This window comes from Ixodes scapularis, unplaced genomic scaffold (assembly GCF_016920785.2).
Source record: "Ixodes scapularis isolate PalLabHiFi unplaced genomic scaffold, ASM1692078v2 PGA_scaffold0__279_contigs__length_252992795, whole genome shotgun sequence".
In the NCBI taxonomy this organism is placed as follows: Eukaryota; Metazoa; Arthropoda; class Arachnida; order Ixodida; family Ixodidae; genus Ixodes; species Ixodes scapularis.
In genome coordinates this window covers 136,752,813-136,764,931 of record NW_024609835.1, presented here as the reverse complement: position 1 = coordinate 136,764,931, position 12,119 = coordinate 136,752,813, and the positions used below count along the sequence as shown (strand labels likewise).

The 12,119-nt window shown below is 46.7% G+C and overlaps 1 protein-coding gene across 2 annotated transcripts in view; it reads left to right on the top strand.

The window, feature by feature from the left end:
* LOC115327066 (zinc finger protein 2 homolog) overlaps positions 1–2,012 on the top strand; it is a 31,213-nt gene extending 29,201 nt beyond the window's left edge. For both annotated transcript variants that reach the window (XM_040207899.3, XM_040207897.3), the window contains one exon: positions 731–2,012. In XM_040207899.3, the coding sequence (XP_040063833.1) occupies positions 731–1,560 (830 nt within the window). In that variant the 3' untranslated portion in view covers positions 1,561–2,012. The remainder of the gene's footprint in view (positions 1–730) is intronic.
* Positions 2,013–12,119: the final 10,107 nt, after the last annotated feature.

Below are 12,119 nucleotides of genomic sequence, written 5' to 3'. Positions count from 1 at the left end.
GCTCAACAAATAGGAGCTAGTCAGAACGGTTTTTCTTGGTACTGCATGGCTGCGAAGCCTAAAGCGCAATCCAAACCAACGCATTTTTGTGCGCGCATAGGTCGTGCGCATCCCAGAAATTGCGTATTTCGTGATGTTGTGCCGATTCCTTGCGCCTTCCGGGCGTGCATAAGAAAGTTGGATGATTTCAACCTTTTCTGAACGTGCACAAAAACGCGTTGTGACGTAGTAGGACGCTCCTCTCCCGGCCAATCGATGGAGGGCACTAGTTCTGGCTCTGCCTTTCTTCGCCGTCTGTCGCAGATGCTCTCCGTTCTCCCAAAGGCGCATGTCCTAACCAACGTGCATGGTTCTGACTCGGAAAGTGCACCGGAAACAGCAAAAACGTCACGAAATACGCGATTTCCGAAAAGCGCACGACCCTCGCGCGCACAAAAACGCGTTGGTTTGCACTACGCTTATGCGCACAAGGAGGAACTGTGCCACTCTCAAAGAAAACAAACATCTAGCATCTGGGGGAAAAATAACCACTTAAACAGGCCCAGTGCTGTTCATGCTAATGGAACAAATATATTAGAGTGCTCCGTAACAGAAACAAAAAGGGCACCAAAACATTAAACTGTTCAGCCGAAGTTAAAGTGCAATAACGGCTGCTTATTTCTAAACCAAGTGGCTATTTCGGTTGGGCTCTCCTTGTGTGTCCCCTTATAGATGAGGTCTTTTCTTGTAGGTGAAGGAGCCACACTGCTGGAGCACACCAGCAGCCTGCTGAAAGCCACCGAGGACATCTGGTTCAGATGCTGTTTCTGCACCTATGCCACCAGAGATCAACATGGAATCATGAGCCACCTTGTGTGCAATGTTGGTGAACAAATGAAGTGCCAGCATCCTTCCATGTTCTCTGGCTCTGGGTCAAAAGTGCCCAGCAACACTCGAAAGCACAAGAGTGACAAGTTGTACAAGTGCAATCTGTGTCCTCAAGCCTTTGTTACTAATTTTCATCTGACCAGACATAATCAAACACACACAGGTGAAAAGCCATTTAAGTGCAGGTTGTGCCCCCAAGCCTTTGCACGGAAGTGCAATCTAATAAGCCATAATCAAACACACACTGGTGAAAAGCCATTTAAGTGCAAGCTTTGTCCCCTATCCTTTGCTCGGAATATTCTTCTGAAAATCCATAATCGAAAACACAGTGGTGAAAAACCTTATGAGTGCAAGCTGTGCCCTCAAGCCTTTTCTCAGAATAGATATCTGATCGACCACAAACGAATACACACTGGGGAAAAACCATTTAAGTGCAAGCTTTGCCCCCAAGTCTTTACTCGGAGTTCACATCTAAGATTTCATAACCAAACCCACACTGGTGAAAAGCCATTTAAGTGCAAACTTTGTCCCCAAGCCTTTTCTCGAAGTTTCGTTCTTAGGAGCCATAATCTAAAACACACTGGTGAAAAGCCATTTAAATGCAAGCAGTGCCTCCGAACCTTTTCTCATAACTCCAGTCTGATCCGCCATTATCGAACAAACACACAGTGTTTAAAAACCTTACAAATGTGAACGATGCCCCAAAAGCTTTGCTCAGAATAGGAGCCTAATCCACCACAATCAAATGCACACATGCCTTGCAGTTGTCCTGTAAGTGGAGCCTGCCATGCTTTATAATGTGTGCAAAAATTTCACTCATGCAGAATTGTATGCCATTTTAATTTAAATGTACATATGCCCAAGTGCAAGCAATGCCCCATAGCCTTTGCTCGGATTAACAGTTAATCTCGCCATATTGAAGCGCTTATGCGCAATAAGCCTCACAAGGTCCAGCAGCATCCCAGGTCGTTTTCTATACGGTCTTGAATAATTAAGCTCATACCAACACACGAGTTTGAAAAAACCTAAGGGCATTTGCATAAAGACGCTGGCGGCAAATGGGCCTTCCAAATGCCAGCAATATCCAATGAGGTTTGTCGGAATTCTGGTGTGCTGAGCCATAGAGATTGTGCACAGAGCCAGACTATTTGTCCAAATGCCACCGCTTGTCATCACAGTAGAGTATTGGGGAGTAGGGAATGATTCCTTGCCAGCTGTGAGCTTGAGGTTGCGCAGTGTAATGGGAGACGTTTAACGTTTTTCAGAGCTGCTGCTCTCTATGTTCTGCATCTGAATGCACATTGGGTCATGCTTTAACTTTTGTTCCGAGTTCGTTTTCATTTGCTCGAGGTGTACTCCTTTGAGGCGTGGTCTAATATGTTTGTAAAAATCTCTTCGTTGTTTTCTTTTGATATTACTCCTATCTATGTGGAAGATACAAACCTGCAGAAAATAAATTTGTGACCAAAATTCAATTTTGCTATTAAAAAAAAAAAGAAAGGGTTGGTAGTTTGAACTTTTACGCTGTTGTTTCTTTTGCTGCTGCAGATTTCTGAAGTGAGTGTGAAGTAACTTCTATTTTCATTTCGACGTTCTGTACCAGGCTAAGACTTCATTTTAGCAGTTAACCCGGTGGAGCCTCATTGCCGAGTATGTGTATCTGCGTGTAACTGCAGTGCTTTATGCTGCTGATTGGTATATCGCTAGTTGCATTCCCACACTGCCCCAGCAGGTTTTGACATAACTTGACATTGTCAAACAAGTTATTAGGGACACATATTACACAGAAGGGTGAAACACCAAAGTAAAACAAACAAACAAATATAATATGGACAATACAGCACAAGGAAGCAGTCCGGCACATCGTGGCCTGCACAGGGGAGCACTCGGAGTCGGGGCCTCTGTAACCCTGGGGCAAAGCGGCTTGTTCTGTTGCAATATAGGGCTCCAGTTGCGGAGGACAAATTCCAAATGGCGTGTTGCACTACACGCTCTGGAGAGGGCTGCCTCGTGGGGTTGGAGCACGAAGTTGAAGCCACCTGTTCAGACGGAGCCTTCTTCGGTGCCTGAGTGCCAACGCCCGGAGCCAATAGGTCTCGACCATTTGATACCAGTTCTCCATCCCAGATCCCTCGTCATTCACACGAGCACTCGAAGTCGGGGCCTCTGTAACCCTGGGGCAAAGCGGCGTGTTCTGTTGCAATATGGGGCTCCAGGTGCGGAGGACAAATTCCAAACGGCATATTGCACTACACGCTCTGGAGAGGGCTGCCTCGTGGGGCTGGAGCACGAAATTGAAGCCACCTGTTGTTCAGACGGAGCCTTCCTTGGTGCCTTAGTGCCATAGCCTGGCGCCGATAGGTCTTGACCATTTGATACCAGTTCTCCATATCACCTCCCTCGTCATTCACACGAGACGGCGCGCACTGTACACCGAAAAACAGCAAGAGCAAAATAAAACCCGCTTCTTCCCCAGCAAACGAAAACCGACCCCCTCAAGCGTTCTGGCTGCAAGGCAACACATCGGCACTTGCCGGAAAATAAACATCCCTACTTGACATCTGGGTCATTCCACATTAATTGATCCAGGCCTACATTCAACCCTTATGGATTCGGTCTCGCAGAATTGTGCGTATTATTGGTAGGGTTCTGTGTTTTTGGATAAATCTGAGAAAAAAACAGAAAAACACTTGCTGGTTAATTTGCCGTCAATTCGGATTTATCAGAAAACTTCAAATTTTGAGGTCACAACGACAAAATAAAAAGCTAAAACGCAGGTGTTTTGCAAATAAATTTTATGAGAGGGCAGGGTCAGTGGTCCTGAGGAGAGGCCATTTCAGTTGCTTTTGAAATCTCGAATTATCAGCAGAAGGAGTTTGCTTTTTAACTCGTCAAGTTTTTTTCAGAACAAGGGGTCATGATCCCCGGACTTTATTTATTTTGTTTTGAAGTTGTCACAAATTAGTAACACTGCAAAAATTAAGCTTCAAACACAGGAGAACTGGGAATCTAACAAGAATAAACTGCTGTAAACCCTGAAGTTTAGTGAAAAAAAAAAAATTCTGGAAAACGCCCTACAAATTTCACGAAAAATAAACTCCGAAAGCATGGAACCCCAGTTATTGGTGATGTAAAAGTACCTTTTCCAAAATATTTTTGCCCTAGCTATTCTTTTTAATGCTGAATTTTGCAGATAGTTTTTTTTACTCCAAGTGGTAAATCAGTTTTTTTTTTCAAAAGGGTTTGAAACAAGATTGCGAACTGAACACTGTTTCAGTAGGTAAGTATATTCTTCCAGAATCTAAATTATCAAATGTGTTTTGTTGTCACATATTTTGGAGTGTTTTGAACGGTTCATATGCATTAAAAATGTCCTAAAAAGCTGATATTCACCTTTTTCAAAAACATGCTACCATATGAAGGCATGAAATGTTTTGTATTAGTAATAAGTAATATTAGTACTTCTACTAATTAGTAGTAGTAAGTGCAATTAAAAAATAATTTGATAAAACATTTCTAGCAAATTACTAAGTTTTCAGAAAAATAAAACTCGTAAAGGTGGTCGGTCTAAAAGTACATACTGAATGGTTGTAGTGTAGAATTCACAGAACAAACTAGAAAGTTAATGTCACGTGACCTTACAAATCCTTAGACAATTTATCAGTTTTTTTACTATTTTCTAAGACTAATAGCAAATATCATGCGTCATAAAAATAGTATCAATAAATATCTTTATAGTTATGTTGTCCAGGAGTCACACACACGTGTGGGCGGCGTGCGTGCCATCCGTGCGTGTGCGTGCAGGAGCCCGCACGAACACGCGCACATGGGCTAAGGCCCCCGGCACAGGCACCTCCGGGGCTTTAGCCCATGTGTACACCGCTGCCGAGGCGAGGCGGTGAGGCTGGTGGGTCTTCGTCGTGTGCGTAGTTAGTTGGCTTGGTTCGAGGTGTTTTAGTGTGACCTTATGTGCATCGAAGGGGAGAAGTGCGAGCCGACCGCTCCGTGCGTTCTTGGCTTGCGCGCACGCTCGCAATCTCCCAAAAATTGTGAGAGAAGGAAAAACAAGCATTAGTCCAAGTAATAACAAACATAATGAGAGCATTCAAGCGAAACTGGGTAAATGATTCCAGAAACAGTTTATCCTATGACAAATAAAACGGTAGCCGATGCACGGATGCCACTCGTCCAAGTGATCATCGATGAACACGAAGCCCTTCTTACGGCAGAGCTCCTGCAAGAGCCAGTTCACGTCTCCGTGTCGATCACTCAACTCCGGGATCTCGGCACTCTGACTACGCTGACACTCCAACGAAGAAAACTTGTTCTTCCACCTCGTTAGTACGGAAAAAAAAGGCGATTTGTATCGCCGGACTACGTCCCAAGATCTGAGCGGCCAGCCGACGATATTTGTAACGTACGGCCAAAATCGAGAAGGGTGTCAGACACCTTGGAAAACAAAGCCTCGATCCTTATGCCACTAAACGCCCGCACTTCGACAGCCACCCGGTTATTCGATGAGAAATACTAAGACGAGTATTTCAGCATCGAATCTCCGGCAACCCAAACTCGAGGCATATCAGAAGCGCGACCGTGCTAATACACAAAGGGCCGAGCTCCTCGACCAAGAAAAAAAAAAAAGAACTGCCTCCGTCCACGCAGGAAGTGACGTAGTGCGTGGATGGAGCCTTATCTCCTCCCGGCGTGGCGATGTCCCCGCGCGTGGATGTAGACACCCCCCCCCCCCCCTTATAAAAAAAAAGAAAAAAAAAATCTTTTTTTTTAGAAAGTGGGAATCAATTTTTGGGTTTTTGTTTATTGCCAGTATTAAATATAGTGCAAAATATTGTTTCCAAAAAAAAAAAAAAAAAAACACAAAAAACAACAACAAAACAACAACAAGGTGTTCGGTCTACAAATATACACTTTACGCCCAGGCATATGTAGTCTGTAATTAAAGCAATAAACAAGCAAAGCTTGAAGTATTATTTTCTAAAAGAAAGAAAAATATGTTTAAAGGGCAACTCCGCTTCTTTTCCAGTAGTGCAAAACTATACAGTTCTCTTTGTTATCATCTACAAAACCCCCATGGCAAATATTACGACGGAATTCCGCCTAGAAGTTCATTAAAATCGCTGTCAAAGTTTGACAAGCACGAATCTGCTGGTTTTGGATGAGACGTGCGGGCCAGACAACACTGCCCGGCTGCATTTCCGCTTCCTCCAAATTCCTTCTCCCGGCACGTCCGCGACGTCATCAAACATGTACAGGTTTTTTGTTGTCTTTTTTTGTTTTTTTTTCCGGGGCGAGCACGGGTGGCGCCAGCGCCGTGAAAGACGTGAGTGACACGCTCGGCCGGCCTGGCGCTCGACTATTGACACTACTGATAAGCCGATCGCCTCGTTGAGCGCGGCTTGTGTTACATCGCATACTTTTGGACACCAAGTATACACGTTTGCAAGTCCGGTCTCAGGGCTCCGCCATCTTCCTCAGTGGGGTGCGCTCTCGGGAGCGGCCATAATCCGATTACGACGCCTTAGCAAGGCTTCGTAATAGGATTATGACTGGTCCAAGCGCACCCCAGACAGGCAAGATGGCAGCGCCCTGAAGCCGGACTTGCAAACGTGTATAAGGAGGAGAGGGAAGCTGCTTTTGTAAGAATTTTGAGTGACAGGTTAATCTTCTATAGACCGTTTTACTGAAAGAGGGCGAGAGAGAAAAGGGGAAAGGGCTACCGGCGCTTTCCCCCTTTCTGATTGTGCAGAAAGAGTGAAAGTCCCGGATGAGAGGCTTCGCCGGTGTTTGGTGTGTGTCTGCTGTGCCCCAACTTCGTTCGCGCTTTCTTTCCTGTTTTACACTCGCAAACTTAATTAGAGCCAGAGGCTTCGATGGCAACAGTCCCCCGGTCATCGCGACACCATTGCTGCGTCATAGGGTGCAGGAATAAAAACAGAAAGCATAGAATACTGTCCGAGGACATATGTAGCTTGCAAGGAACCCGGCAAGGCGAGAGCGGCTGCAATGTATTTGAGCTCCATCGCTTTCCACATGACCCCTGTCTCCGGGGGCAGTGGATTGTGTCCGTAAACCGAAAAGGCGTTTCCTCAACGCCATCCTCTCGACTTCGCTCGGAACATCTCGTGAATGGAGCGCGCACCGAACGCTGTACCGCCGATGAACATGGGGTACGCTCGCAATGTGCGTGCGAGTTTTCTCATGATAACTGCTGTTTCAGCTTGTAAAATTTCGTAACTGAATTTAACTTAATAGTGATAATTTGCAGTGCTGACTGAGTCAATTTTATCATCTACGACAGTTAGTTGAAGGCTCATTTTCGCCGCCGGGTGAGGCTGGAAATTGTTGAAAACGTAGTTCTATCGTTTTTTTGTTTGTTTTTTAATCGTGATCTCCTGCGCGATACCAGAGAGCTTGCAAAAGCGCTCCTTGAAGTGCCGCTGGTGGGTTGTTTCTGTTGACTAAGGCGCTTTGAGGCGCTTGATAGTCACTGCAGGAACGTCTCGTGTGTTGCGATATCTGCGTTTTCGAGCCCAGTGTGCACGTTTCTTTGTTTGAGTCATGGCATCCGCCAGTGTGGCGACGGGGGAACAGCGGCAGCGAACGTGCCAGCGATAGAAATTGGAGGCGAGTACTCAGAATATTGCATCAAATAGTAAAATAATTCGTGGCTACTTCGAGGCTTTCTGCGGTTCGATAAAAGTACATCTAGAGCGTCTTCGTCGTTCATTCACAAGGAGATATAAGAACAGGGACACGAAGATAAAAGCAGCACAGCAAGACGATATGTAGCAGCTCCGGGCGTTTACAAAGTTAATTGAGGTTCCCGTTTCGTGTATCGCTTGTTGATTACAACTAAGAGCGTCTACGTTGAAATAGGCCCATTGCAAGCAAAAATGTATAAATGGTTCATCATTTCCAGTCATGCGGAAAGCAATGGAGCTTAAAAACATTCCAGCCGTACTTGCCTTGCCGGATTCCATGCAAGCTACATAGGTCCTCGGACAGTATTCGAAGCTTTCTGTCGTTATTCGTGCACCCTATCACCCAGCAATGGTGTCCCGATGACCGGGGGACTGTCGCCATCGAAGACCATGGCTCTAATTAAGTTTGGGAGTTTGAAACGTAGAAGAAAGCGCGAACGAAGTTGGGGCACTGCAGACGCCCAACACCGGCCAAGCCTCTCATCCGGGACTTTCACTCTTTCTACACAATCAGAAAGGGGGAAAGCGCCGGTAGCCCTTTCCCCTTTTCTCTCTCGCTCTCAAAATGGCGCTACCCACGATAAAACGGTCTATAATCTTCTGGGAGGAAAATAGCGACGCCTGTGCTAATCCAGGAGGCACGAAGGAGGATCCTGATAAGAGGGGAGCTCCTTCTTCCCCTTGTATATCACGTGGGTGTACATGCTTAGTGATGCCGAATATACAATGTTGTCCGGCTTTGCCACCGTTTCGGTTTCGGTTTGTGATCATGGCTAGAGTAAAATTACACGAAAAATATTTTATTTTTCGCGAAACAAAGGATTGGGGATTGTTTTTGAGTGCTTCAAAAAGCAAAATCGGCCACTATCTCAAAATTTTTGAAATTAAGCGGAGTTGCCCTTTAACATTGGCCTAATACAACCCCATTGTGCCTAGTCTTTCGTGGGGCAGGGGCTTTTTAGTCCCAAGGAGCACGACTCAAGATGTTCTTCTGGAACAAAAAATATGTCCAGTAAAAACTTTGAAAACATTATTCATCTTTATTTTTCTAGTTTATGAAAAAAAACACTTTCAAATTAATCAGTTTTCTAAAATCAGAAATCTTATTTTTATAAAAGTTTAGGAGGATAAAATAAAAGACAACTAGAGAGTCCCATATCCCTTAGTGTTGACTCTCTTTCTGCTTATTAAATGTACAAAAAATTACAAGCACGTTCATTCAACCAAATGCGATGAAATGCGGTAGCTTTACAGGAACGTCGTTAGGGAAAACAATCGGGAAAGGAAATGGTATGGTGATAATATAGCAACTATGCCATGCACATGTCGAAGACCGCGTTTAGGACGACATCAAGGACAACCTCAAGGTTGACTTCAAGGACGGTCTGAAGGACGCCGTCTAAGACAACGTCAAGAACGACATCAAGGAGAGTACTTAGGACGACGTCGAGGATGACGTCCTAAAGGGCGTCAAGAGCGACCTCTAGGATGACCTTAAAAAGGACGTCGGGTCGTCAAGGACGTCGGGTCGTCAGCCTCAGCTACGACGCCTATGCGAACAGAGATTACGCAACCGGCGCTTACGGGACCTTGATTGAACGACCTTGAGCTTCAGCCACGGACATTACGTGACCTTGATTACGCGACCTTGAGAATTGGTCTGGCCTCGCGCACCGGCCATGCTTCGGACGTCGGTCACTTGACATGACGGACATCGAGGACATCAGGTCACGTCAAGCTTTAGCATTTAGCTACTAGCGCTTACGAGCTTACGCAACCGGAGCTTGCGCTTCACTACATCATGGGCGTTACGTGACCTTGATAACGGGACCCTGAGCCACCCCCGAGCGTCGTTCGTCTCTCCGTCCCTTCCTCTCTCTCTCTCTCTCGCGCGCGCGCGCGAGAGAGAGAGAGGGAGAGAGAGAGAAAGAGCGGAGCTTAGAGAGAAAGAGCGGAGCGAGAGAGAGAGAGAAAGAGAGCAGCTTGCGCCAGCCGGCGCTCCCGTCTTTCAAATACTTATGGTATGCTCGCAGATCTTGAGCGCTCCAAAAGCGCCATTTGGAGCGCGCATATTCCGCTCTCAGATCTGGTTCGAGTTAGTCATCTTCCTCTCGTAGATATCTGGCAGCGCCCGCTCCATGGGAAATTTAGAAATATTTTCGGAACTTCAAAGAGCGCGCTTGGCAATTCCCTTGAACTGCGCGCCGTCGACTTAGAGTAACAGTTACTCTGGACCTACCGGCCGCGCCGTCGACAGCGTTGAATCGGTCGAGCTGGATCTGCTCGGATGCGTCGGTCGTTTTACGCGTGATTGTGACGGCTCGAACGCTTCTAGTTCACGTGACGCAAAGCCGGGACTGGAGCGTGGCATATCCCCAGTGCTCACATCTGTGATCGTGAGAGGAATATCGAAAAAAAAAAGAACGGTAGTAAATCGGAAGGAGGCAGACGCAAGATTAGGCCTGTTCTTTATGGCGCCACTGATTGTTTGCCTTTTTGCACTGCATGCCGCCGGCGTTTTCCCGTTGTGATGCTCTGCCCCTTGCTAAAGAGGCGCTGAACGGCAGTGCAGTATTCAGGCGTGGAGCTGCCTCTTGCACCCTGTGCGGACATCTATGCCTTGCGGGGGTCCATACCACATGAGCGAATGACATTTTATAGAACAGCGACATTTGAGCGAATCGACGTTTTAGCGAATAACGGGGGCGAGCGTTAACCCATCCGCCGCGCTGCGCTTTACGCCGCTTCGCGGCGACAGTCTGCGGCGGCTCATTACAAAAATGTGAACCCATTTGGCCCACCCGAAAACGCCGCTTTGCGGCGTCCGACTATTCGCTAAAGTGTCATTCGGTAAAACGTGGGCGTTCGCTAAAACGTCATTCGATCAAGTGAGTCCCTCCCGTCTTGCGGGGTGTTCAGAAACGAAAGTCAAAACTCATCCCGGGGTGCTCGCAACAGGGACAAAGGACAAACACAAATCTCCAAACACAACTAGGTGACTGGTGAGCGACCGAAAAAATCCGCCTGGTCCGGGTATCGAACCCGGGACCTCTCCATTACAGGTGGAGCGCCCTACCAACTGAGCTAACCAGGGGGAGCGCTCTACCAACCTGGTGTTTCAACGTTCCTTCAACATTCAGAACACCCGGGGAATGTTCGCACGACATTGGGTGCTACGAAAAAATCGCCACTATATTCGACAAGTTCAAAGTACAGCTCATAGCCGGGCCACAGTAACCCCTGCCGTTCGTCACTCATATGACAGCCTATCGTTTGAGCGATAACGGTTAGTTATCATTAAAATAGTTTGCTTCTTGTGACATTCTTTTCCTATTCCTCTTAAGTGCTCTATTATTCTCCTTTCTCAGCTGACAAAAAAGGGAGATACCTGACGAACAGACGGGTCCATAACAATAAAAGGGAGGGGAACAGAAGGCTAAACTGTTTGGAACTGAATAAAGTGGAAAAGACCGTTGTATCAAACAAAATAAAGAAATAAATGAAAAAAAAACTTGTTTAGGAATGAGTTTTGCTTTTCTTTGTAATTTCTTTGCAACGCAGAACAAAAAACTCGATCGTGGATCTTGGGATTACGGTCCCTGGGAAAGTGCAGGTTGGCCAATAGAAACACTGTCTGTGGCCCCGGTCAGACAGTGTCTACTGACGGCGACTCGCTATCGGCCGGGACTGCTGCACAGCACACTAGTTGTGTGCTGTGCAGGCGAAGGCAACGCCAGGTGAAGAGAGAAAGGGCGAGCTCTAAGAAGGCGGGGCGGGAAAGGAGGGAAATGGAGGGCGAGGGGAGAGAGGGAGAGCTCTAGGAACGTTAGAGCGAAGAGGGGGTTTCTCTCCTGCTCCCCAGCCTTTTTAGTGCTTGACCTTTCTTCCCTTGCCTGGCGTTGCTTTCGCCTGTACTGCACGCAACTAGTTACAGTTCACCGTATGTTAAACAGTTCACCGTTAGGTGTCTACGCGTCTTGTGTTTCCGCGAGCTGGCTCTGTCGCGACTCGCTTGGCTGAAGAGGCGAGGGAGTTCGATGAGGGAGGAAAGGGCGAAGACCGTGCGTGTTTACGGGTAAAACAGTGCGAACAAGGACACAGGACAGAGAAGATGCACACAGACGGAGCGCTGACTGTCAACTGCTTATTCAGAAAGAAACGCCCAACGACGTGGTCTCACCAAACAAATTACATCACGACACATGACCGTCACATGATTGTCACAAGTTGAAGCCCCTCAAAAATGCCAACTCACAATCATAAAGATCTATTGAAGGCGCGCTGACACAGTTGTCTTTGAACTTGTTCAAAAATGCCCAAGTTCAAGGACAACTAACTGTGTCAGGCTTCAACTTGTGACGATCATGTAGCGGTCATATGTCGTGATGCAATTTTTGTTTGGTGTGACCAAGCCGTTGGGCGTTTCTTTCAAAATAAGCAGTTGACAGTCAGCGTTCCGTCTGTGTGCTTCTTTGTCCTCTGTCCCTGTTCCCGCGCTGTTTTACCCGCAAACATGCTCCACCAACCAGCCCA